Source organism: Conger conger, chromosome 10, assembly GCF_963514075.1.
Source record: "Conger conger chromosome 10, fConCon1.1, whole genome shotgun sequence".
Classification (NCBI taxonomy): Eukaryota; Metazoa; Chordata; class Actinopteri; order Anguilliformes; family Congridae; genus Conger; species Conger conger.
This window is the reverse complement of record NC_083769.1, coordinates 36,139,736-36,167,731: the sequence shown is the minus strand read 5'-3', so window position 1 is coordinate 36,167,731 and position 27,996 is coordinate 36,139,736. Positions and strand designations below refer to the sequence as shown.

General features: G+C 46.5%; 1 protein-coding gene across 1 annotated transcript; it reads left to right on the top strand.

Moving 5' to 3' along the window:
* Positions 1–97: 97 nt before the first annotated feature.
* On the top strand, positions 98–27,789 carry LOC133139223 (MAP kinase-activated protein kinase 2). The gene is made up of 10 exons (XM_061258630.1): positions 98–940; positions 19,097–19,236; positions 22,148–22,212; positions 22,573–22,652; positions 22,986–23,112; positions 23,263–23,338; positions 23,788–23,912; positions 24,077–24,162; positions 24,751–24,831; positions 25,169–27,789. Exons 1-10 carry the CDS (start codon positions 710–712, stop codon positions 25,307–25,309), a joined length of 1,152 nt encoding a protein of 383 aa, XP_061114614.1. The 5' UTR covers positions 98–709; the 3' UTR covers positions 25,310–27,789.
* The last annotated feature ends 207 nt before the right edge of the window (positions 27,790–27,996 follow it).

Sequence of the window (27,996 nt, the reverse complement as noted above, 5' to 3'; positions counted from 1 at the left end):
CAGAAAAGGTCTGTCCTAAACGCTTTCCTTCGTATTTTACTTCTCCTTTAAGAGAAAACCTTGGCCGGACGGCCGGGACTGCGACGTCATGACAAAAAGTGCCTCCAGCTAGTTCGCTAGCTGCATTGTGCTCGTCTGACTTAGCGCTAGCTAACTGTAGCTAGCTTACTAGCTAGTTACAGCCCCAGCAAACTTCTGTTGGTCATTTATTTATTTTCTTGCTTCTCCTAAAAGGACATATGGGATTTCATAACCGCGACAAACGAATGGAAACCCCACCACTTGGTAACAGCTATTCTTGAAGGAGAGGTGCTAGCTAGCTACTTTTTACAGGTGGAAACAGAAGAATCCGACACAATAATCTGACATTGTGGCGAGTTGTCTTGCCGAGCTCGCCGTCACATCGACGATTAGTTAGCAACTATCTAGTTAAGTTCGCGAAAAAGTAAATGTACTGAGGGAGCTGTATGGATTTCACTCTATCGGGGTAGTGGTGTGCTGGTTAAAGTAGCTTAGCTAATGTGACTAGCTGCTTGACCTTAGTAGCTAACGTGTGGCTATAACGTCGGCGGGTTAAGTCAGCGGAACACTTGACTTGTACGTACTAGGAGCTAATTAGCTGTAGCTAGGGGTCTACTAGCACGCCAGTTGTTGTCGGGAGTATTTAAAAAGTCAAGAGTGGAGGCTTTCTCTTCGGTGGACTCTCACAATGTTGTCCAACGCCCAGAACCAGAACCAGCCGGTGTTCCCGACCCAGCAACAGCAAACTCTACAGAACCCGGCACAGTTCATGCAGTTTCACGTTAAACCCACATTGCAAATAAAGAAGAACGCGATAACGGACGATTACAAAGTCACAAGCCAGGTCCTTGGTTTGGGCATAAATGGCAAGGTTTTGGAAATCTTTCAAAAGAAAAACGGAGAAAAATACGCATTAAAGGTAAGCTTTTTCTTAACGTATTTGTATGTAATTGTATTTTCCCGAACCGTGACCAGTTTCCCAATTACTTATGATCTCGCTTGGCAGTTATGTTGAAATGTGTTCTTGAGAGATGCAGCCGCGTTCGTCTCTTGACAGGTGCGGATGTCTGATGACCAGCTCTGTTTCCTATTGCAATCCGGCAGTGGCATTCAAAGTTGTCATTGTCACACGCTCTCATGCCTGGCAAAACACGCTATATTGGAAGACGAAGCGATTAATGTGGCATCACGTTCAACTATTCAGACTCTCTGGCACGCCAACGCAAGGACTCAGAAGTAATTTCACACGTGTCTGCTGTTACACTGTGATTATGTGAAAATGTTCTCACAATTAATACTTATTTTACATATTTACGATTGTTTTGATTTTATGATGGATGGAACTTGACATTATTAATCCAGATGTAGCCCTTGTGTGATGGACTATTGTTCGCTGTGTCATTAGATTATTTGATGCGATGCAATGCTCGCCGCTCTAAATTCGTGCCATTCTCCAATGCGCTTCATTTGTACAGTATTTTTGCTCGAGTCTTGATCGTCTGATGTACAGATGCAATGATGTGGGGCCAACCACCTCTATACGCTGATGTCCCCAAGTCTTTGTGTGAAGAAACTGACAGGTCGCGAGGGGCTGAGTGCTGAGTTCCCCTCAACTGTCCATCACCCGACCTTCTCTAAGACTATAACGATCCTCTTTGATTCTGGGCAAAAATATTTGACAATTTTCCAAAGAACTCCCACGCGGCAAAGCATGTCAGTTAGGGAAAACACAATGACGTCTCTTATTCCATTTAAGGAGGGGAAAAAGACAGTTTGTGTTTGTGTCGTTCTTATTGTTAACCACTCACTGGCCTGGTCATTCTCCTCTGTGCACTTGGTCCTGGGTCAACTCAGGACCACGGACTGCATCTTAACTTACCTGGTCCTGCAATGCAGACAGAGAGACAGACCGATTTTGGCAAGCTATTTCCCCAAAAAACCCAAAAAAAAAACAGCAATACACCTGTGTGACATGCTGCCTACTGCAAAGTAAGAAGAAACAGGAAGTCAGCAGGTTTCACCTTCTAGTATTGCTAGCACTTCCCACTTGCTGACTGGTGCTAGTTAGATTGTTGGATGCATTGTTATGAACAGATGTGGTTTAATAGCTTGAGGGAAACTCATATGTGTGTTTCGTTGGGGGAGGGAAAACCAGACAACACAAAAAAGTGCACCTGGATGAGTGGAAACCAACAAACAAACAAAGCAGACTCAATGGATGGATTACAGAAACCATTCTATGAGAGCCTTAAACGTGTATGTTTCCTTAATGGCAAACAATAGTTGACGGAATGCCCTTGGCGACCATTGTTTTTAAATCAAAGCGAGCCCCATTGTTTCAGTCTGTACTTATTGGGAGGGTGATGGTAACCACAGTATGGGGCTGAGTGTGCCCCTGCCGTGTTGGGAAAGCGAGGCTTCGGTAGATACGGTGCTGTCAGCCTGAGCATCTGATTTCGGCGCCGCATGGTTAGGATTCTTCAGACTCATAATCTCCCGTGCCTTGTCCCATTCACTCTGACCCCAGCGCAGCATGGATGTGAGGGAGAAATGGCGCTTCTGTCTGTTCTGTTATCACAGGAATTTGAGCCCTGCTTCCCTGCCACCGCAGCTGGAGGCCAACATTACTCATTTCAAAAGAAAGGATGATGCTCTCGCCCTGAACCTTTGAATTTTGTTTTGGGTCCGCCGATAGCGACACCTGCTCTTCATTCCGTGATTCTCTCTCGCTTTAGCACCTTAAAAAATGGTTATGTGCTCATGTCTCAGTAAGCCAAAATAAATTGTTGGCCAAACCGTTTGGCTCACTGTCAGCCCTGCTTAATGCAAATGCTGATGCCGTCATCCTCCGTCGCAGGCGGCGTAACCCTGTGAGTGTCCTTGTGTTCAGGCTGAGCTGCTGCAGCTCCGTCTCTTCCAGGCTCCTGTTCACAGAAAGACTGTGAAAATGCATTGTTGTGTCCGTAGAGACACCGCGGCTGTGGTTTCCACACGTAAAAACAATAACGGAACCAGACAAACTGTTTGGCCTCCGGTCCGCTCTCTAAGTCCCCACAGAGAGGCCAGGAGATTCCGTTGGGGCTGGCCGTGCCAAAAATGCGGTCTGAATCGGAGGCGCTATCTGCCCGTCTCTGGGTCCATTCACACAGACACTCCCGTGGGAGGGAGGCCTCAGGCAGCAGATGGCTGCCTGCACTTTCACATTGATTTGTGATCACAGTCCAATGTTACGGCATCAGTTAAGGTAAGCTTTGTTTGACCCCAATGATTTCAGTCTGCGCTTTAGGTGTGTGGTGTGGCTTGTTGCAGTATATGAACGGCATGTTAGATACAACGCATGTCCTGCAACAAGGGCTTATCGAGGTATGGTATTTTGATATTTTGGCAGTTGCCTCCCGTATAAATGAGCTACCAGTATCCCACAAGCCTTCTCTCTGAGCAGTATGGCTGTTAAGCTGTCTTTTTCAATCAGTGCCTTTGCTCCTTCTGGCTTTATAGCATTTGTGATTTGCAGAGAGCGAGCGAGCGAGGGAGGGAGGGAGGGGGAGAGAGAGAAGCACCATGTGTTTCAGCTCATGCCAGGGGTTCCCAAGCAATTCCAGGGACCTCCCTTTCCCGAAAGGTATCAGACGCACATCTTTCAATATCACAACATATCATTCTTGTGCAGTTATACTGTCATAGTGTAGTTTCTCACTGTTCTGTAGATCATGACATGAGTCTCATAATATTGTGGCATATTATGCCCTTAGGTTTTCTACTGCCTTCTGTGCTTTGTCTCTGTGGCCCACCCGCTGAACTGTACACTGATGCCTGCTGCCAGGGCTGCTATTGCATGTGGGCAGGACCCTGTCCAGGGGCTGACCTCCCTGGGTGCCCCTGCTGCCTTATGGGACTGCCGGATCCCAGGCTGCAGGGCTCCTCGCTTCAGTGAGGCGCGGGGCTTTAGCGGCACGTGGCACCACCTTCGTTCAGCTCAATTCCATTTCATTTGTAAAGCACTTCTTGCATTGGCACTGTCACAAAGACACTTAGGAAAATTAAGAAAAACCGAGCATAATCCCCCTAGGAATCAGATTTTACACGCATGACATAAAAAACAGTAAACCATCCTCTGCTGAACTGCCCTGGTGTCAGTTGTTAAAGCTTGCCTGAATGGTCATAGAGGGTAAAGGGGAACCTATGGGAGCAAATGGTAATGGTGCCGTTTGCTGCCGTTTGCAGCTCAGCGTATTGGACTAGCCTGGAGAATAGGCAGTCCGAGCACAGAAGTGTTTATTAATATGCAGGTTCGAAGAGCAAGATGATATATCTAGGCCTCCGGGTTGCGTCATGGCATAGGCTTGAAACAGGAGAGGGTCGGGGCTGGAGTGGCTTGTGGACTCAGAGTGGGTGGGGGTCGGGGTACAGGAGATTGGCAACCCAGGGAACAACAGAAAATGAGGTGAGACCCCATGAGCCAGATTTTATACCTAGACTGGGCTGAACCTTTTCCTGGGCATTATGATGTCATAGCAAGAAGCTGCATGGGGCTTGAGTGCTGAATAGAGGGTCTAGGCTGGGGGTGGGGCCTGGGGCAGGGGGCGAGTCGAGAGGTCAGAAGGGGAAGCTGTTATTTGTGAAGCTGCAGCTGTTGCCCAGTTCTCCAAATAGATTTGCCCTCCACCCCTCCACCATCCACCCATCCGCTATCCACCCGCCAACTCTCTACTATCCCCCCCGCGCCTGCCACTAAGAGAGACACAGGGGAGGCGGAGTCATGATGGCTTTACTATAAAAACCTATTTTTATGCATTACTCTGAACTAGGGGGATTCATGGAATTTTATTTTGATTGATCAGTTTCGTACTGTATTCTCTCTCTCTCTCTCTCTCTCTCTCTCTCTCAGAGTCTCTCCCTCTGTCACACACACACACACACACACACACACACACACGCTAAATACAGTTTTATCGTAGCAGTTAAAAAAACAAAAGAAAAATGTGTTCTTTTGCAAGCAAAACATTTTGAACAAAATTAAGGCTGAAAACAATATTTCTCTGTTTCTTCACCTGCAAATTATTGTCTTTCTCTCTTGGCGAGACTTATTTTAGTATTTTTGTTTCTATTGGACCCTTTGTGGCTTCGGAGTATCACTTCACTTTTGAAACGGAGACCTGTACACCGGCCTTTGTGTGGCATGCAGTAGCTATTGATGCGTAAATTGATGTTCAGGTAATCTGCTGAACACTGCTATACTAAACGCCTATTACCTTATTTTCCCCATTCATGTACCTCCCCCCTTCCCCCCCTGTTTTCCCAGTTATCTCCTTTGTTTTTATCCTGGCTGAGCTTCTCAGAAACCAGCTCTCCCGGTGCCTCGGGGATAAAAAATGACTGCGTCAGTGTCTGATCTGTAAGCAATACGACAGCAACACCTACGCGTCATTTATTAATCATGGCCATTCGGGGAAATTCTTCAGTAAATATCACATAGATGCCGGGCTTACCAACCTGTACAGTTCCTGTATAAATAAGGCATGGATGGTGCCCTTACAAACCTGTGTGAATATTGTGGTTTGTAAGGGCACTTGCCCTTACAAACCTGTGTAATTCCTGTGTAAATATCACATGGATGGTGCCATTACAAACCTGTGTAAATATCACATGGATACTGCCCTTACAAACCTGCGTAAATATCACATGGATTCTGCCCTTACAAACCTGCGTAAATATCACATGGATTCTGCCCTTACAAACCTGCGTAAATATCACATGGATTCTGCCCTTACAAACCTGTGTAATTCCTGTGTAAATATCACATGGATGGTGCCATTACAAACCTGTGTAAATATCACATGGATTCTGCCCTTACAAACCTGCGTAAATATCACATGGATTCTGCCCTTACAAACCTGCGTAAATATCACATGGATTCTGCCCTTACAAACCTGCGTAAATATCACATGGATTCTGCCCTTACAAACCTGTGTAAATATCACATGGATTCTGCCCTTACAAACCTGTGTAAATATCACATGGATTCTGCCCTTACAAACCTGCGTAAATATCACATGGATTCTGCCCTTACAAACCTGTGTAAATATCACATGGATTCTGCCCTTACAAACCTGTGTAAATATCACATGGATTCTGCCCTTACAAACCTGTGTAAATATCACATGGATTCTGCCCTTACAAACCTGTGTAAATATCACATGGATTCTGCCCTTACAAACCTGTGTAAATATCACATGGATTCTGCCCTTACAAACCTGCGTAAATATCACATGGATTCTGCCCTTACAAACCTGTGTAAATATCACATGGATGGTGCCCTTACAAACCATGCAAGTCCTTTGTAAATAACGCTTGGATGGTGCCCTTACAACCCTGTGTAATTCCTGTGTAAGTATCACATGGATGGTGCCCTTACAACCCTGTGTAATTCCTGTGTAAGTATCACATGGATGGTGCCCTTACAACCCTGTGTAATTCTTGTGTAAGTATCACATGGATGGTGCCCTTACAACCCTGTGTAATTCTTGTGTAAGTATCACATGGATGGTGCCCTTACAACCCTGTGTAATTCTTGTGTAAGTATCACATGGATGGTGCCCTTACAACCCTGTGTAATTCCTGTGTAAGTATCACATGGATGGTGCTCTAACAACCCTGTGTAATTCTTGTGTAAGTATCACATGGATGGTGCTCTAACAACCCTGTGTAATTCTTGTGTAAGTATCACATGGATGGTGCCCTTACAACCCTGTGTAATTCCTGTGTAATTATTACATGGGGGCTGGGCTTAACCTCTGTAAATAGCTCATACACAATTCCTGTGTAAATAGGCTAATTCTCGGATATGGTGACGACAGCAATACTTTTGTGAAGGGATTGTTTGACGAGTTAATCCCATCTGTGTTGTGTTGGCCAGAGATGCAGTGACTCACTAGTGATTGAGTCTTCATCGCCATCATCAACATCATTAGAAAGATAGGAATTGTGTGGGTGTGTGTGCGTGCGTGCGCGCCTGTGTGTGTGTCTATGTACACTTCTCTCTGTCTCTCTCTCGCTCTCCCCCCTCACTAGTGTGAGTCTTCCTCACCATTATCAACGTCAGGAGAACGATGTGCACAATCTCTCCCTACACCTCTCTCACCTCCTTCTGTCTCTCTGTTGCGTCCCCCTGCAGTCTTTTGTCCGGTAGGAAGCAGGCTGGTCCAGCACACTGTCATAGTGTCCTCCTGCCTGGGGGCCCATGGGGGATATGTCCATTCACCCTCGCCTTCACCAGGCCTCATTCAGGTGATGGATTGGCAAGCTCGCAGTCTTAAGACCTCCTGCGCGGCTTGGCCGTGACTCGCGGAGGATTAGAAATCCACCCGCCGCAAAGAGAACGGCACTGCAGTCCGTAGCGTCGGTGGATTGTTGACGGTGTGTAACGTATGGTGCTGCGAAGAAAAAAACGATTAACAACCCAAGCATCTACGATGCGTATGCGTCAGTTACAAAATGCCAATCCGCTCCAATCGAGGAGAAAAACCAGTCCGGATCCATACGGCCGTCCAAAACTACGGCCACCTAAAACGGGAAACTGCTCGGGCATTATTATGTAGAAGTTGAGAGGGAAAAAAAAAACGCATACTAAGCAGTTACGTTCTGCAACTAGCTCTCACGGGGTCAAGTCTACTGACACCTCAAAATAAAAGTTCTGCAAAATGCGAGCTGTCGCGCTCTGGAGCCGCTAAGTTGGCATGCTGATAACCGCCTTTGTGATGCTGCTTACGCCCAGTTGCGGTTGTTTGGTTTTGTGAAGGCAGATTAATAAAGGAACCCTGGGTATGTTGAGCTTCCTTTGTAGTGCTGTGCTGAATTGAATGTGAAAATGAATCTGAAATGACTTGCGGCAGAATGTGTGTTAAAGTATCTGTCAGCATTTTGTGTGCAGGGTAAGGCTCAAGTGAGGCTAGGCTGCGCCTTGAATCTGAATCAGAAAAGGCTCCTGGAAATCCATCTTTTTCACTCGGTGGCCAGCGATAAGCAGGGGATCAGCACAGAGAGGAGGACGACTGGCGCTCTGAAAAACGAGTGATGCCTTCTGTCCCACCCCCCTGCCCTGGCGCTCATGGGAAAGGAGTAGCTCCTGACTTTCATGAGAGAACGGGTGCTCTTTTCTGCATGAAATGGAAAACCTGGGACCAGGGCAACAAGGACGTTTGACAAACTATTGACAAAAACCCGAGGCGTGCGTGAGTGCACTCGCGCCGGCCGTTTGAAAGAATGTTTGAATGCTCACAAACCCATGCTACTGACCTCAGAAGTGGTAAGCACATTTTGTCAGAAGTAAACTAATGTATGGTCCAGTGGCACTGAAAGCACTCTCATGGCGTACATGCAGTAAGAGCATTCCTGAGAGTAGCACTGCTGTTCACTGCGGAGAGCGCCATGGAGGAGCCACGGAAAAGGTCTGAACCCTGAAGTCAGCAGTAATCTCACTGCCCCCGTGTTTCCTCCTCCGCCCCACAGTCCTTATCTCACTGCTGCCCCGTTCCCCTCCCTGACCTCTGACCTATGACCACACAGCTTCTTGACCAATGAGAAGTGCACTATGCAGAGGCACAATACAATAGCAAGTCACTTTGTATTCAAGGAGCCACACATGCACATATGTCCACCCTCCATCTCAACGACACGGTCTATGCACACTGCACTTGTGTGCACACATACAGTACAGTACCGACAGACACTCACACATTGTGTATGTGGTGTGTGTGCGCGTGTGTGTGCGCGCACTGTTGTTTGTTGTTTAGTGAACAGTGTCTGGATACCCTGCGTTGGACTGAGCACAGCTTCAAACCGCAAACGGTTCAGCTGAAACACTATAAACAAATTCTGTGGGAACTAAAACCTCTGACGTCCCACCGCATCCTGGGTAGGATCAGGTGCGATGTTCCTCTGGAACTCCCTCCTTTCCCCAACCCGGTCCCCAGGGCCGTGCTCTCCTCCAGAGCACACAGTGTCACCCGCACTTCTTCACGCCACGGTTTACAGGGCTGACACAGATATGAGTCAACAGAGCTCGATAGGCAAATCGCTGGCACTGGGCGGACCAGTCCGGGAGGCTGGTTCTCAGTGAGACAGTCTCCATGCATCTCCATGCTTCCAGGGGCGTGTTAAGTCTGACTGAGATGAGCAATTTATCACTTAATGTCTGATTCAGATATAGGGTATAGCTGCATGTGTGTGGACTTGTGTAGAGTTGAAAAGTTTCTCATCCGTATCGGGTGCTGACGGTGACTGTAAGTACAGTAGTAACAATTGTGCTCTGCTCTCCACCCTGCTCTATTAATAAAGTTCAGGGGCGCAGTGTCTAAATGTAGCCCTGTGTGAGGGGTCGGGTGGGCCGGGGCGGCCGGTTACAGGGTGTGAGGAGGCGTGTGCGGAGGCGCGTGGTGCATGCTGGGAGCATGCATGGGGCTTGGGGTGATGTCGCACGCGAGGCGCCGTCCCACAGAGACGGACGTTTCTTCGATCAGTTTTATTTTTAAATGCCGCCCTTCACAGCAAGGTGTCCCCGGGCACTGTAAAGTTAAAAATAATCTGCAAAATCCAGCCAGAGCACAGTTCAGTCAGTCACATGCAGATGTAAAAAAGGCCTTTTCTGTCTGCTTTTATAAACAGCCATTGTGTCCTTCCTTTCTGAGCTTTGCAGGAAGAGAGTTCGACTGACAGGAAGGGTAACATAGGTTTAGCACACACTGGTGGTAGTCTCCTCCTTGGGTCAAACAGAACCGGCCCAGGGCGAGGTAGCGGGAAGCATTAGCCATTATCTCTTCTGTTTCTTTGCAGTCGCAGTCTTCAGTCCTAGTATCTGAAACAGACCCATGAATTTGCCGATACCCAGTATTTGGGGGCTGTACCAGCGCCGGGACCCTTGCTTCAGATGGTTTCGCGTGTACAGTACCTCTATCTGTAACACATGCACCTTGTGCCCCACAACCATTTTGCCATACTCTACGGATTAACATCTGAGGTGTGACAGGAGAACAACTGTTTCGCCTGAGGCTTGTTTTCCAGTAAGACATGTTCATATTGGATAGAGACAGTGTTGCCACATTTTCACTTGGCCAAAAGCCGATTTCTGAAGTGGTCTCTTGTGTTTTTCTCTGAATTTCTTTCTAATTTTGTAGGAGAGCCAATTGAATTTGATAGATTTCCTTTACTTTACATTGTAAGGCCAATTCCAGTTGGAAACAAGTAAAGGGTTGGTTTTTATTTTAAACAAGCATCTATTGACAATATTGACAAATGTCTTTTTGACTTGCCACCTGGTTGGAAAAGGCTGAAACTGTCTGAGTGTGGAGTGCACATAGCAGTCTGGCAACTGTGAAGACCTCAGGGGTTAGCGGAGTGGGATTTTAACCCGAGCGTTACAGATTTAACAATTGTGGTGCTATTGTGCACTTCAGCATAGTACTTGAATTGTTTTGGTATATCCACATTTATGGATGATGAAAATGGTTAACTATGCTCGACGGACTCCTCGGTCATACAGCGCATTGGCTGACCTTCCTGACACCTCGCGCCTCCGCTTGGCGGCCGAACACCTCCTGGCCGCTGTGACATCAGCGGCAGAATGGCGACTGGACCCGGGGTTGTTGATGGCCGTGTCTCGCCAGGGTGACGGGAGTTCTGGGAATAGCTTATTGTGATGATATCATTGGATGGCGCGCCGTCAGTGTGGAGCTGCCTCTTGCTGCTCTGTGTGTGTGTGTGTGTGTGTGTGCGTGCTTGTGTGCTTGTGTGCTTGTGTGTGTCTGTGTGTGTGCGTGTGTGCGTGTGTGCGTGTGTGCGTGTGTGCGTGTGTGCGTGTGTGCGTGTGTGTCTGTGTGTGTCTGTGTGTGTGTATTACCGCCCCCCCCCGGTTCTCTCTGTGGGGGGCAGGTTTCCCAGCACTCTCGGAGGAGGGGAAGCTGTAATTGGTTCCAGGCAGAGTAGGCTCCTGGGCCCGTTGCCGTGGGGAGAGGGGCTGTAATAGTGTGCAGCATCCAGGAAGCCCTTGTCCTTTCCTGGGGACACCTGGGGATCTGTCTGCCTGGCCCTGTCCCACCCTCCTCATTCAACCTCTTACCTCTCTGGATATGACGAGCCACCCAGGAGCCCCTGGGCCCCTAGTTGTTTAAGGTTCAAGATTTTTTTTTTTTGTTGCCAGAAATGGATTGTTGAGAGAATGTATGTATGTATATTAGCAGCTTCTGAAATCGATGCTGATTTTATAAGTGTCATTTATGTGTCGGAAATGTGCTCTGTTTGAAAGCACATTAATGTCGTTTTGCCTTCTAGCCATGTGACTAATGTCCGGTGATCTGGGTGTTTCATATGGGTTGGGTTCCTGTCGTCGTCACAGGCAACTGGATAATGTGTGTTTTGCTTCCGTATTTCTGGAAGCCTCCATATGCACTTGATTGCATTATCAACCTGGAGAAGCAAACCTCGTTTTTTTTGTGAGTCATTAGAGGCTCTGGGTTGTCATATCAAAGCTGAGAGGAAGCAGTCTCTTGCAGGCTGCAGAGAGACAGGAAGTGGTTCCAGGCAGCGCTCTGGCTGATTGGTCCCCGTGGCTCCCACACTGCAAAAGGCTTAATAATGTCCATCAGTCTCCTGTCTGCTGCTAAATATAATCATGCCATTCTCTGCTCCTGGCTTTTGATTGGTCAGCAGCACTCCTGCTGGTGGGGTTCTGAGGAGAGGGCGGGAGAAGCTCAGGGCGGGATGGATCATGTGACCTTGTCACAGCACTCCTTTCTTGGCATAATTTGGGGAATGCTGTGTTTGTTTATGGGGTTTGGTTTACTGAGCGAAGTTTGGTTTATTTTGACGCAATGTTGCAATCTGTCACCCAGTCGCAAACCTGTTTCCTCATGCCTGTGGTTTAGATGCGTTTCCTCTGACCTGGTTCAACTGTGGTCAGACTGAAGCACCAGGTTGACGAGACACTGCGGCACTCCAGGACTGGAGTTAAACCTGCAGACACTGAGGCCCTCCAGGATGGAGTTACAGCCAAAAGAAAATGGGCCAAATGTGTGCAGACATGTATGCAGTCCAGCTGAGAGCGTTTGAAAAGTGTTTTCAGTGAGGCGTGTGACTGGGGCACCGGCCACTTCTGAAGCTGAGACCCGACACGCTGGTGATTTCAGACGCTGTCAGTGAAGCGTGCCGCTGTTCCGTCATGTCTCTGTATGCCCCTCCCTTCCTGTAACATGAGAGAGCTGCTGGCACACTGCCCCCTTTACCTGTCCAACACAAGCGGGTGTCTCTTCAGAGAGCTTCTGCGGGTTTACCTGTCCAACATGAGCGGGTTTCTCCATCAGAGAGCTACTGCAGGGTTTTACCTGTCCAACATGAGTGGGTTTTGGTAAATGGTAAATGGTTGGCATTTATATAGCGCCTTTATCCAAAGCGCTGTACAATTGATGCTTCTCATTCACCCATTCATACACACACTCACACACCAACGGCGATTGGCTGCCATGCAAGGCGCCGACCAGCTCGTCAGGAGCATTTGGGGGTTAGGTGTCTTGCTCAAGGACACTTCGACACAGCTCGGGCGGGGGATCGAACCGGCAACCCTCCGACTGCCAGACGACCGCTCTTACTGCCTGAGCCATGTCGCCCATGTCGGGTTTTACTTCACTGTTTGTCCTGAAATAAACTTTGACACATTTCTGTTCTCAGTGGGGGTATTTCTCTGTAATTGGAAGAACAGGAAGGTAACAACATTTTTAGAAATCGGATGTGCTCCTGACTCCTCCCCCCCACACACACACACCCCCCCCCCCCCACCACACGCATACATCCCACGAGAGAATCTGACACAAAATAAACCCCCTGTGACGTTAGGAGGAACAGTATCAGCTGATGGGTGGGAACCCAAAACTGTTTCAGTTTTAGTCACATTCGCCTAATGAATCAAGACTGTGTTTACAGAAACCAGAGTGTGTTATTCTGGTATCTGTATCTTCTGTCGGAAAGATGCATATCTTCATTTTGTTGTTCTGGTTGTCATGGTGAGGCAATCAGAACAACAAAAAGTGTGTAATTGCTACCAATTAAGCAGTTAACAATTCTGCTCATTCTCCTGAACCGTACCCTCTGTGGCTTTGCAATGCCTGTGGCTTAAGTTGGCTAAAGTAAGGAATAGTAAAAAAGAAAAAGAAAAAAAAGTAAAAAAGAATCAGAAAAGCCCAAGGTCTTAAACTCTGCCTGCATCTTTTCCGATGACAGCAAGGTGGTGTTATACCTTTCAAAACATTTGTGTGGAAAGGGACCTGCCAAACAAACAGATTGGCTGACAGCTGCCAGAAGTTAAAAGGAGTCACAAGGTAGAGATTCCCACAGATGTTTAATCCTGAGGTGTGCTTATACCACCTGGTGAGCAAGCAGGCACACACACACACACACACGCGCACACACATACACACACACACCACACACACTCTCACACACCGCGCACGCACACACACACACACACACACACCACATAGACACCTGAGGGGAATAGTGCTAACCCTGGCTAACATTCCCAGACCAGCCATTAAAGACGCAACATCACTAAAGCACTAGTGACAGTTAGCCATGGACAAAGCTCAGCACAAAACTGTGCATGGTGGAAATGGGTAGCGGGCAGATGATATACTGTTCTCTTAAACAGCCTGTAGTCAGTGCAGTGGGTGTTCAGTGGTGAATTCAGGCTCAATAAAGAGGGGTTTCCTCAACTCCTGCTCTCAGCAGACTGCTTTCCCTGGGGGTCCAGGAGGAGGATAAGCTCCCCCACCCACTCCACTGTGTGTTGGGGTGGGGGTGGTGTACCCCTAATTGTATGGGGGTGGGAGTAGCCCCTTTGTGTAGGGGCTGTAGGGGGTGAAAGCGCCCCCCATCTGCTGTCCTGGCCATCAGCTGCTTCAGAAGGAGGCTTCAAAGACCTGTCTTGAGTGAGGTCTGATTGCATTAAAGGGGAGGGGGCTGGGGGGGGTGGGCAGCGTGTGCTGGAGTGGGGGTTTTTTTTAGGTGGGGGATGAGGGGATGAGGGGATGAGGGGTGTTCCTTTGTAGCTGCATCCCCCTTTTAATTAAAACCTCGCCTGGCACGATGCGGGAGCTGCCTTTATAGCTGGGCTTTGTGCTTCAGTCCCTGTGTGCTCATACTTAATGGGATCTTTCTGTACCCTTATTTCCGTGCCAGTTCAGCATTCTCCTTTTTCTAAAGCCCAACTTTGCTCCTTCACGTATTCCTGAAGCAGGGTGGGGAGGGCGGCGGGGGACCGTCCGACTTCCCATGAGCGCTTCGCTCGGCCAACCACGCCCTTTCCCTAGGGTTTCGTTTAAAACAGCCAATCGCCCCGTTTTGGCACTTGCACACTGAGGTATGTGACCACGCAACCCCAGAGCGCCCGAAAAGACTGCGAAACCTGACCGTGGGCGGCGATGTCCTGCCACAGGGTCCTCCCTCCTCCGTCTCCCTGCCATGGTTTTAGGGTGACCCCAGCCCAGGCTCTGACCCCCGAGGTTAGAGTACAGAGTGAACAGTCACTGCGGTGACGCCGTAACCCGTGCATGCCACATGGGGCCCCTAGTTGAGGCCTTTCAGCCATGGCTGCTCTCAATGTCCGTTCCCACCACCTAACGCGTTATATGTATGTAATTACTTTAGGATTACTGTAGCATGTTTTATGGTTTCATGTGGATATTAGCTGTGTAAATCTATGATTTGTAGTGGGGTTCTTGGTGGGGGCAGAAGTCGGCGTGCATTAGTGCTTTATTGATGTGGCACTCGCAGGTCTGAGTGTTTTTAGCTGAGGCTGGCGCACCGTTGCTCATGTAGGTGGGTGCACTTGCGTTGTCATTCGCTGTAAGTCACTCTGGATAAGAGTGTCTGCTCAGTAAATGTGATGTAATGTCTCCTCCACCCCACGAGTGCTCAACAATCTGTGAGCTTGGCTGGGTCTCTGGTATCGAATTTGGCAAGGGAAGATTTGGAGGATGTGCTTGTCTCAGGGTGGGTTGTGGGCGGGGGGAGGTTTGTCCTCTGACAGCAGATGGGGAAAGATTTTGAGACCAACTGCTCAGACAGGATAGGTGTAGTGTATGGGACAGTGGTGTTTGACAGGATGGGTGTAGGGTTTGGGACAGTGCTCTCAGACAGGACGGGTGTAGGGTGTGGGACAGTGGTCTGTGACAGGATGGGTGTAGGGTTTGGGGGACCATGCTCTCTGACAGGACAGGTGTGGGGCAGTGCTCGCTGACAGGACAGGTGTGGGGCAGTGCTCTTCTGGACTGTCAGTATGTAAAAGTTAAACCCAAGGGAAAGCTTTTGGTTGGGCATCCCCAAACAAAAGGGAGGCAATTACAGGAATCAATTTTTAAATTCAACAATTCCAACATACTTTCCTCTTTCCACAGAAAGCACACTTCTTAGAAATACAGATAGAGTAATACTGTTGAGTAAGGGAATAACCCTGTATTCAGAAAATGTAAACAGGAACCGTTCACTCATAGTTTTCTCTGGAACAACAGTGATTATGCCAACTGGGAATGAAACCAAATGAGAATGGTGTTACACTAGAAGGCTAAAGGACAGTGATAGCATATGAGAATGGGACTGAATGTCAGTTCATTTCTTATGTGGTATGAGTTGACCATGTAGCAGTTGGCCCTGCCCTGATTAGAAGATCTCAGATTAAGTTTCTTCTACATTGTAGGTTAGATATTACAGTTCTGCTGTCCCCTTTAAATATGTGTGTCGGCGCTTGTGAGTGTCGGTGTTTTGTAAGTGTTGGTGTTTGTTGTTTGTACAATAGTGAAAATGTGCTCCTCACTGCCCTCTGGTGGCAGCTGCCTGCCTGCTGTAGTGTGTGATGAAAGCGAGGACAGGCCTGCATCGTGCTCAGGGTCAATAGCAGCTTGTTTCGCTGTATAAATTAGCGCTGGAAACAATGGGGGTGAGGCGGCACTGTGGTGCCCGGGGGGGGGGGGGGTGTCTTTGAGGCTGGCACTGCCAGCTGTGCACCCCCTCCTCCTAGGGGTCAGAGAGACCAGGACAGAGCTCAAAGTTAGCCAGTAGACTTGCACAGAAAGGATTCTCCACTGCTGTCCACTGCAGGCTGATAGAATGTGGCTGATGGCATGTGAACCAGGCTAGGTCCAGGAGCACTGTTCTCAGTGGTAAAATTACAATGTGTGATTTCTGTTTCAACATCTGTCTGCTTCCCTGTGGGAGTCAAACGCCCCTGTGATGGGGCTGTTGGGTAGACCTCCTTATGGGGTGCACTGTCAGACCCCCCTCTGATGGGGCTGTTGGGTAGACCTCCTTATGGGGAACACTGTTAGACCCCCCTCTGCGATGGGGCAGTGGAGAGGACTGGGATGTGAGGACTAAGTTACAGAACCAGAGCAGCTCCCTGCACTGTCACATCTGCATTCTTTCCAGTGCCTGTCATACATAACTGTGTGTGTGTGTGTGTGTGTGTTTATCTGTGTGTGTGTGTGTGTGTGTGTGTATGTGTGTGTCTGTCTGTCTGTGTGTGTGTGTATCTGTCTGTCTGTGTCTGTGTGTGTGTGTGTGTGTGTGTGTGTGTGTGTCAGCAAGAGACTGTCTGAGTGGATATATGTGTGTCGTCTACCACTCTGCCATCAGAATATGTGAATCACAGTGCTGGGGTTGTGTGTGTTTGTGTGTGTGTCCGTGTGGGCGTGCGTGCGTGCGTGCGTGCAAATGGCCGTCTGTAGTAAGCTGTGCTTGGTCCTGCAGGTTGAGAAATGCGAGCTGTTCAGGCTTAATGTCCTGTGAAATGGCCGTGTTCATTTCATGGGCTTAACTGCAGCGGCTTTGCACAGTGTTACTCCCAACACCTTCAGGATCCAGCTTTCCGCTTCCCTCTCAATCTCTGCCCTGAGATCCCCCTCTTATTCTCCTCTACATTCTGCTGTTCCTCTCACTCATACTCTCCCCCCCCCCCCCCTCTCTCCTCTGATTGTCCTTGTGGGATGAGCTCAGGGTGTTAAAGTGAAATGAACTGGCTGTGTTACAGGAACCTGTCACAGCGCCCTGTCGAGGGTTTCTGGCAGGGACGCTGCTCTGTGAGGTAATTCCAGCGCAGGGTGCGTTATTCGCTCCTTGCCCGGACATTGCAGAAGAGTTTCCAGTCACAAGGGCCCTGCTGGTCCAGAGTCCCGAGGCGTAATTGGTTTCTGCCACTCTGATAAAAGCCATTAGCTGGTATTATTTCAGGGCCAGGAATAAACACCCAGCCAGCCAGCAGACATTTGTAATGGCCTTGTGTCGTGGTGAATATTTACCTGCCATATTGACTGGTTTTGTGTATGACTAGTATTAAAGGACAGCTCATTGTCTGGGTTTTTACATTTTTAAAAATATTATTTCAGTTTTAGTGAATGTCTTTTCATTCGCTCAGACAGTTCTTTAATGTGTTAACTTGAGTTATTTTGGGAAGTTTTTTCTGGTCACATTGGCAGGTATTTGGGCATTCAGGGCTTGGTGGTGTGAAGCACTCTGGTAGTTTGGATGCTCAGATGGTGGAACAGGCCTTTGGTAATGTGGCTGTATTGTTTAATATCAGATACGATCAGACGGCAGCGTCCTCTGTATTGAGTCTGTTCCCGGAACGTGCCGGAGAGGGGCTGTAATTGGGTATCGATCTGTGATTTCAGATGAGCTGGTATTGATGGCTCTGCCGTAGCGCAGTGTGCTACAGGGGTGGAGGTTTAGCTGGGGGGGTCTCTCTATGGAGGAGGAGGGGGCCGGCTTGGCACGCAGCCCCAGGAATTGCAGGTGCTTTATGGGTCGCGCATCATGGACGACCCATAGGATGGGAACAGTGTAAGAAGAGAGGATTTGCTGCTACATAAGTCATTAATAGGGCTCTAATGTGAAGCCTGTGGCGTGTGTCGCAGCTCCGGCCTGCTCCGGCCTGCTCGCCCTGCTGTAAATGTCTGAGTAAGCGCAGTTTGTCATGGTAGCTGACTGGCGGGTCGTAAACCAGGCAGCTGGCTCTCTCTGCCCGCAGAACGCAGCTCTGTGCTCCCCCTCTGTCCACTGCAGACACTCCGGCGCAGTGAATCTCCAGCTATTGGCATTCCCTCCTTATTCCCTCGTGCTCGGGGTTGTCTTGTAATTAACCTTGTCTTGTTTTGTATCAAACACTTCTAATTTGTCTCTGCTTTTTTAAATAGAAAATTAAATTCAGAATGCAAAAAAGGTTTCCCTGTTCATCATGGGGCATATTAATAATGTTGTTTTGATTCTGCTCATGATTTGTTCCCTGCCATTTTCCTATCCTGTGTTAAAATAAATAAATAAATGTATTTACCGTGTATCCCTGCCTTCTGCTGGAATTGATCAAATTGAAGCGCTTGTTTGTCAGTCAGCATGAGGTTGCCTGTGCTGCCACCAGGGGGCAGTGTTGTATCAGAAATAAGCTTAATTCAAACATCGGCAGGAACTCGAGGTGGGATGGGATACAATTTTAGTAGGTGTCCCAAAAAGGCAAAGTACAATAAAGTAAGAAATCTCACAATTTTTCAAAAAGTAAAAGAGTAGTGATGAACCTTATTCTTGATGCATCTTAAGAACTGTGTTCAGTTCTGTGCGTTTATTTTCATCCTTCCACACCTGGCTTTGGCTGGGTTCTTTTGCAGACACTGTAGAATTGAAGTGGCAGCAGTGTAATGTAATGGTTAGAGAACTGGGCTTGCAAATTCAAGGTTTGCTCCCCAGGTGGGGAGCTGCCATTGTACCCATGACTCTTAATCTGCATTGTTCATGAGATATCCAGCTGTATTATATTAGATTGATCATACTGTAATTAAATATAAAAAATGTAAGTTGCTCTTGTTCACAGCATCTGTCAAAATGTAATGTGTGTAAGACCGTATGTATATCCAGGGATGTTGCATTCTTTGGGCTGGATAAATTGCCCTTTGAAAGCTTTCATTGCTCCTCTTCTCTGTGGGGTTGGAGCTTACCTGACATGGTTGCATTTTCTGATTTCTCATTGGTCATTCTCCCTGTCACTCAGATGCTGCAGGACTGTCCAAAAGCCCGGCGGGAGGTGGAGCTACACTGGCGGGCATCACCCTGCAGCCACATCGTGCGCATCGTGGACGTCTACGAGAACCTGTACCAGACCAGGAAGTGCCTGCTCATCGTCATGGAGTGGTAGGTCCCACCTGCGACAGTGTGTGTGTGTGTGTGTGTGTGTGTGTGTGTGTGTGTGTGTGTGTGTGTGTGCGCGGTCCTCACTTTCCAATTTGTCTCCGACCGCGAAGCCAGAGTGTGTGTGTGTGTGTGTGTGTGTGTGTGCGTGTGTGTGTGTGCGTGTGTGTGTGTGCGTGTGTGTGTGTGCGTGTGTGTGTGTGTGTGTGGTCCTTCCTATTCATCTCCGATCCTTCATCCAGAGTGACTTGCAGTCGAGGGAACAAGCTAGACCTTGCTAGCAACATTCCTAGACCAGCGAGTGTGAGTGTAACATCAGTAAAGAAACTAGGGGCAAGTTTAATTATGCCAGCCTACAATCATAATGCAAATCATAGATTCATAGGAGCTGAAATCCCCATGAAACCATAATTCATGCCATGACAATCCTGTGATAGTTACTTGAAAAAAGAGAGTGTATGGTTAATCGATTAACCGGCTAACTGAAATGGACACTATTGGACACAGTATTTTACATTTCAACAGTGTTCTATATTTTGATTTGAGGTGTATATGTTTTTAAAGAATAAATGTCATTACGTGTTGTAGTTTGTGAAACAATTATTGTTTTTTTTCCAGGGATTTTGGGAAAATTTAATTGAATTTGAATACCTTTTTTCAAATTAAAGCCTGCTAAAAGCCTATTGGAGCCCTGTTCATTGTGCTCAGTAAGGGCTGTTTTTGTGCCACCCTTCCCAAAGGAGGTTGTTGCTATATAGGTGCCATTCTATGGTTCTTTCTGAGAGTTGATGACCCAATGCAATCGATCTCTGCAATTCTGTGAACTGTGGGCTTTTTTTGGCTTCCCTCGCCATCTGTGGGGACTGTGTACTTCTTCTTTGCATATTTGAAACCATGTTTTGCATTTTTTATTATTAGCCTTACAGTGCTAAGTGGTACGTTTAATATGTTTTTGGACCAGATTTGTGATGGTCAATCACCATGTCTCTTCTGAATGGACAGTTCTTTGTCATCTGTCAGCATGGAAAAAACCAAAGGCATTTTGCCCTCTTGTTACCTCATTTTTATACTCTAGTGAAACAGGAAGCAGTACAACATCACTAACCTGATGAACCACTGTTATTAGCAGTAGTGATATATCTGCGTGGCAAATACTTTACTTGTAGATGTATTAGTGTAATAGAAAAACAACAGACCCAATTGTCATGATATGCACGCTGCTTGTTCTGAGTAATTGACTCATTCATTAAAAGGGGTGTGTTCAAAATAATAGGAGTGTGGTTTAATTAGAGCAAAGGAAGCAAATGTTCCACACATTGTTATAAAATATATTTCCTTCTGAATTGCTGAGTAAAATGGGCCGTTCCAAACATTGTTCGGAGGAACAACATCGTTTGATTAAAAAGTTGATTGGAGAGGGGAAAACGTATAAAGAAGTGCAGCAAATTATAGGATGCTCAGCTAAAATGATCTCAAATGCTGTAAAATGAAACAAGGAGGAAAACGAGCAACTACTGTTAAAACGGATCGGAGAATGGTCAGAATGGCAAAGATTCAGCCATTCATCAGCTCTGGAAAGATCAAAGATGATCTACAATTATGTGGAAGTGCTGTAACAGTCAGAAGATGTTTGATCAAAGCTCAGCTCAGCCCCCATAAAGCCACCATTGTTGAAGAAAGGGCATGTGCAGAATCGTTTAAAATTTGCCAAGGAACACATGAATTGGCCCAAAGAGAAATGGCGTAACATTCTGTGGACCTATTTTCGGGTGTAGTGGTCAGCGACAGTACGTCAGACGACCCTCAGGTACTGAATTCAAGCCACAGTACACTGTGGAGACAGTGAAGCATGGTGGCGCAAAAATCATGGTATGGGGATTTTTTTTTCACACTGCGGTGTTGGGTTCGTATACCAGGGATCATGGATCAGTTTGAATACATAAAAATACCTGAAGAGATTATGTTGCCGTATGCCGAAAAGGAAATTCCCCTGAAATGGGTGTTTCAACAAGACAACGACCGCAAGTAAGCAAGCAACATCTTGGTTCTAGACAAAAAGGATTGAGGTAACCAGCTCAATCCACCAACCTCATTGAAAACTTGTGAGTGACATGAAAAATGCAGTTTCTGAAGCAAAACCTAAACACCTGTCAGAAGTTGGTTGACTCGATGCAACGCAGATGCGCAGCAGTTAACAAAAGCCAAGTTTGGCCGGCTCTCATGGAGCGGCATAATTGGCTCCCTGCTCCAGAGGGAGGGACTTAGCGCAGGGTTAGCGGATCACCGTGCACAACAGCACCCCGGGTGCCTCAGAATCACGGTCACAAGCATGAGGCGAGACCGCTTGAAGAAGTCGTGTTTTTCTCCTTCGGGCCGCAGAGGGACAGGGTGTGGGCGGTGTATCCCCCAGCTAACACTAATTGGATTATATAGGGTACATTATATTGGCTACTAAATTGGGAGAAAAAGAAAGAAATAAATAAACAAATGAAATGAAAATAAAAAAACAATGGTTATGCAACTAAATATTACTTCAGTATTTTAAAGTGAAGTTAAATCTTGAAAACTGTCTTCAGTTTATACAGTTTGAAGAGAAAAATGTCGACTGCCATTTTTTTGAACAGATTAATATTCCTTTTCTTTGCTTCCTGTAAAAGAATAACGCAGACTTGGTCAAATTTGCTAATGCTTTCATTTGGGATTAGTTCACGTTGTTGAACTAAAAGCTAAAAAAAAAAATTTTTTCACTTCATTCACTTTCTTAAACGCACTGCTATTTATTTGAACACAACTGTAGTCCCTTTCGATTCAGATTAACTAAGCAAAATTGCTTACTCAATTTCACTTTGATTTGTAATGCTTTGTGGAGTGGTTATCTAATTCAAATTGTGACTGGTGCTCATCCACCTCACAGCATGGATGGGGGAGAACTCTTCAGCCGCATTCAGGACAGAGGAGACCAAGCCTTCACGGAAAGAGGTACGGCAGCGCCTCCCCTCTTATTCTGTGGAGCACACGGCCTGTTGATTAACCTACAACTGGCTCCAGAGCAGCTTGGTCAGTCAAGGGTCTTACAAGAGCAGTCTGGGTCATGTAATCTAGGCCAGTGTTTCACATGCAGATATTCATACAACATCGTCTGACCACTCAATTTCAATTTAAAGATTCTTAATTAGACCAGTTCTTCAATGGTTCATTCTTGATTTGCCTCTTTGTTAGTCATTCAATTAAAACCTGAAAGTAGTCAAGTTGCCCTTCTATGTTACTTCCTTTGTTACTGGAGTTGAGTGGTGTGAAATGTGGTGTGATGTGGTGTGATGTTCTCCTGGTGGTTTTCAGAGGCCTCCGATATCATGAAGAGTATAGGAGAGGCCATCCAGTACCTGCACTCCATCAACATCGCACACAGAGATGTCAAGGTGAGCCTTTTGGTTCCCTGCTCAACAATGTGTGGGTCCCTCAACTGGACGGTAGTGTAGTATAATGGTTAGGGAACTGGGTTTGTAACTCAGTTTGATTGCCAGCTGGGATGTTGCTATTATACCAATGAACATGGCATTTAATCTGAATCCAGCTGATACATTGATTCACTGTGCGGTGTTAGTCAGTATGTCTGTACATTAAACTCTGAACTATTTCCAGTGTAAATGATGACATTTTTCCTTATAAAAATTGCACGCACACACAAACTGACCGACTGTACCGTGTGATATGAGCTAATTTTATGGCCCGTGTTCTGTTGTGTGTTTCAGCCGGAGAATCTGCTGTATACTTCTAAACGACCCAATGCCATCCTCAAACTAACAGACTTCGGCTTCGCAAAGGAAATGACGACACACAACTCCCTAGCCACACCCTGCTACACGCCCTACTACGTGGGTAAGGAAAGCGACGCTTAAGGAATTGTCATTCTTGTTGCAAAAGCACAAACTCTTTATTTTGGTGACTGTTTATTTGGTCTTCATGGCTTTGGCGTGATTGTGTAAGGCTTGTTCAAATCATTGTCATTTTTTCCCCTTTTGACCTTAGCTCCCGAGGTTCTTGGGCCAGAGAAGTACGATAAGTCCTGTGACATGTGGTCTTTGGGAGTGATCATGTATATCTTGTAAGTGGCTAAGCTTGTGACTCCAGCACCTTCTTTCTGTTTCATTTCTACTCTATATTTCCATTTTCTTTTTCCACTCTTCTTGTTACTCATGGCAGATCTTCTTTCAACATTGTACCAAAGTTGCCATGTATGCATGTTCAGTATAAATGTACAGTAATGGGCTCTATATACCTTCTGCTCACATAATGCTGACTGCCTGTAATGGTGAACTTCTCTTGGAAGTCTATATAAAGTAATGTAACTACAAGGTTGGTCGTAATGTTTTGTTGATGTTTAAGAGCACAGTTTGGATGACCTAAATAACTCCAGTGCTCTGAAGCCCAGTTCAGTTGATGAACACATTCTAATGAATCTTTATGAAATAAAGAAAAAATACAATGTGGGCATAGCCTTTTATGAATGTCATTATTTGCGATTGAATGTAATTACTGTGCTTCTCTCTGCAGGCTCTGTGGATACCCACCTTTCTACTCCAACCACGGCCTGGCCATTTCTCCGGGCATGAAGAAGCGCATCCGGATGGGACAGTACGAGTTCCCGAACCCCGAGTGGTCCGACGTCTCCGAGGAAGGTACAGGGCCTGAACATGACTTTCCATTTACACGTGCAAGCATTGATAAGCGTGTAGCTCGAAGGGTGTATCGCAAAGTGTGGAACGCGTAGCTATACGGTAGATGTGGTAGGTGTGCACTGCGTATCTGTAGATGTGTGCCAGCTTGTGATGTGTGATTTCAGCCAAGCAGCTGATCCGTCATCTGCTGAAGACTGAGCCAACACAGAGGATGACCATCACGGAGTTCACCAACCACCCCTGGATCAATGTGAGTGTGATGTCACCCCCCCTGACAGGGGGAACTGCCAGTGTAGTTCCCCTCCAGGACGTCAGCCTGGGCCTTCCAGATCTAGTTTAGTCAATTGGTTAGCGCACATGCCTTTTAACTGAGAGGTTGCTAGCTCGACTCCCAGGTGGAGCACTGCCATAGTACCCTTGATTAAGGTCCTTAACCTGAATTTGTTCAGCAAATATCTGTATTAGAAAGCCAGGTATAGTTTCAAATTCAGTGTAGGTACAGCTAGTAAGCCTATTTAAAATGCCTCAAAGATGAGCCAAGGTACACTTTACATGCAGTACAAGGCACCTAGCCTTTTCAGTTGTTGTTGTAGAAGATTGGCAGTAACTCTGCAGTGGGTAACTTGCTATACATTATACACTCTCTGCAGGCATCCACACCAGTGAAATTACCACACTGCGCTAGTTACATTAGTTAAGCCCATATGTTCTTGCTCGTTCTGACATTAAAATCAAAATTGTTTATTGCTGGGCTGTTATATAACAAGGGGGTGGGGGTCACCGAAAACGTGTGAGACCTGTGTTCACTCTGTGCCCTCCACCCTGTATCACTGTGCAGCAGTCAATGGAGGTGCCCCAGACTCCGCTCCACACCAGCCGTGTGCTGAAGGAGGAGAAGGACGCCTGGGAGGACGTCAAGGTGAGTGAGGAGAGGGATTCATTCAGAGGGGTTGATTCAGAGGGGTTGATTCAGAGGGGTTGATTCAGAGGGGTTGATTCAGAGGGGTTGATTCAGAGGGATTCATTCAGAGGGGTTGATTCAGAGGGATTCATACAGAGGGATTCATACAGAGGGATTCATAGAGAGGGATTAATTCAGATTAATTAATATGTTTATATGCACTTGGATACACACATGCATTCAGTGTAAAAAAAATAAATGAAAGCTCTCAGGTTTAACATTTAAAAGAATAAATGATAGCTCTCAGGTTTAGTGATGAGGTATTGTTGCTGAATGTGCTGTGTGTGGTTTTTAGGAGGAAATGACGAGTGCGCTGGCCACAATGAGAGTCGATTACGAGCAAATCAAAATCAAGACCATTGAAGATTCCTCCAACCCGCTGCTGCTGAAGAGAAGGAAGAAGGCTAACACTGCTTCAGAAACGCCCGCACTCTAAGGGAAACACGTGCATGCACGCATACACACACACACGCACACACACACATGCACACTCACACACATACACGCTTACATACACACATGCACACATACACACACACACACACACACACACACACACACACACACATACATGTACACATCCTCATTCGCACGCATAAAAAGCATGTATACACACATGCACTCACCCTCTCATGCACATGCAAACACGCGCAGATACACAAGCATGCACGGACATGCACACACACACACACGCGCACACACACACACACACACACACAAACGCGAGGCAGCACAAAGGAAGCAATATCCATCATTGTAACAAAAACTGCATTTTCCCTGTCCTACAGAGCATGGATTTTCATAAAATCTAAACAAAAACCAAAAAAAAAAGACAAACAATTATACAATTATTTTACATTATTGATTTTATTTTTTAGCAACACTTCTTTTTATTACTCTGGTCTTTTTAACAAATGAAGCGCTCCTGAATGTGAGGTGAGAATTCTAGCAGTAAAGTTAAAACACACAAGATCAAGCACTCCTGGGTGATGTGAGTGCTATACCAGTAATGGTGAAACAAAGCAAATTCAAGATTATGTAAGGCTTGAGAGAAAAGAGGGGGATACGGAAATGATATAGTTTTGATAATGGCTGACTTCATTGATTGTTTATACTTCTATTTTCATATTGTGTTTTGTGGTCCCATCACTGTAAAGAAAGTTCTGAGTCTGTTTTTACCTTTTTAAACCACACTGCTCCTAGCGCTTTAACAAACCTCTCTGTAGATCTACCAAAGAACCTCTGTAGTCAGCATCGTGCAGCATTGAGCTTTTTCTTCCAAATATAAACCGTCGTTCTTGTTTGCTTGGTGAAGAGACTAAACCTTCCCATCCTTGCCTCATGCCACAAAAAAAGAAAAATACACTATCAATCCACTCTACTGTAAATTCCTTTTCATTTATATATTTCATTTATTCATTTAATTTTCTGAATGTACGAGACCTCTGGGTTCAGTGCTGTGAATTGTCTTGCCTTTCTCCCAGACTGTGTTTCTGGGGCCACTATCCGAGCGTATGCCCTGTCCAGCCTGGATGGGTTGATGCAGTGTACTCTGTGCTTTTGCCATTTCCTCAGTCATGCTGTGTACAGTAAACTTTCTGAGGGTAGCCGTCGTCTAGGAGAGATGTGAATATCTCACTTTTTAATTTTCTTTTTCTTTTCAAGGTTTTATGTACCAAATTGTGTAAGCTGTGTCAGTCACTGGGGTATAGCCATGCCATGTTACACCTTGAGTAATAAGAGGTGTTTGTAAAGTGTTGTTTTTTTTTCTTTTTTTTTCTTCTTTCTTCTTCCTCTTTTACCCGAGTGACTGATTTTACGCTGAAGCCATTTGGCCGTGTTACCCCGTGTGCAAATTGATGTTGAAAGATGTGGGATGATATTTCTGTGCAACACGCACTGGGAGAGAAACGACCCTCTTCTTTCTTTCTCTGGTGTTATTGAATGATGAGATGTTCTGAGTCCTGGCTGTTCGCTTGCTGTGTGCTGTATTAAAGAAGTCAGAGTCCTTTCTGCATCAGGAGAGAAGACTCGGTCCATTTTAATGAGTTTACCTTTTAAATTTACAGAAACTAGGCAGTGTTATTCCTGCCCATGCGATCACTTAAGCCATTTTTGGGTGGGCTTCAGATGAACTCGTAGGAGGCTGTCCATGTGTGTCTTTGTGTCTCTCGGCGTGTAGTTGTGTACTGTAATAAGCATACAGGCACTGCTGGCCCTCTGTGTTGGATGTTCCGATTAAAAATGTGTCCCATTTGGCTGTAACGCTGCCCCTGTTGCTCTCTGATTTGGATTAACTGCAGTGTGTTTGCTAATAAGGAGCTCCCGACCGGTTCTCGCAAGTCTTGGTACCTGAACACAAGAGACAGAGAGGTTCAGGAAGACTCCCCTGACTAACCTCAGTCAGGCTTTTGGATTCACTGGTTCACCTCAAATATCTGCCATCGTGGGAAATACTGAAGAGAACTGCTCTTTTTTTATTTTATTTTTTATTATTAATGTTTTTTTTTGTTGTTTTTTGAGCGTTCGAGTTCACCTCAACCTCCATTGAAGCACAGAGGTGTGTTACGCGGCAGCCATTTTGCTCCAGAAGACCTGTCGCACTGCAAGGAGGAGAGGGACTGTCCCCCCCACCTCACACAACGGCTATCGACTGCTATAAATGAGGCCATGGACACTGGATTCTTTCCTGCCACCCTTTATATTTTGCTGACTCATTTCCTCCTTTTTGCTGACACGTTTCCTGTGTGCTCGGCCATTTTGTCACGCTCTGGATGTCCCTCACAGCACCACTCTTATGTTTTCTTTTCTCAGTTCCCTCAGTGCCAGGCCTAACCTCTCTGTCCTATTGTGTTCCACTGCTGTGCAGATGTGCAGGTCTGTGTCTACTTATTAAAACACTCTGGGGGAAAACCACGCACTGCCTCTTCTGTCGTGTGTGTCGTGTGTGTGTGTATAAACTGCTGCATGTTTAGTCTGGCGGTTCAGAGCTGGCATGGTGAAATTTTTATTCACCTTTATTTAACCTGGTAGATCTGAATGCCGTTGTCCTTTGAACGCACATATGAACATATATACAGGTGCATCTCAAAAAATTTGAATATCGTGGAAAAATTATTTTTT

What these genes read in the sequence shown, in the direction of transcription:
- LOC133139223 (XM_061258630.1), top strand. Translation starts at nt 710, where the DNA reads ATGTTGTCCAACGCCCAGAACCAGAACCAGCCGGTGTTCCCGACCCAG. An exon ending in CTGCTCATCGTCATGGAGTG is followed by an intron (nt 19,237 to 22,147) that starts GTAGGTCCCACC and finishes TCCACCTCACAG; the next exon opens with CATGGATGGGGGAGAACTCT. An exon ending in CCAACCACCCCTGGATCAAT is followed by an intron (nt 24,163 to 24,750) that starts GTGAGTGTGATG and finishes ATCACTGTGCAG; the next exon opens with CAGTCAATGGAGGTGCCCCA.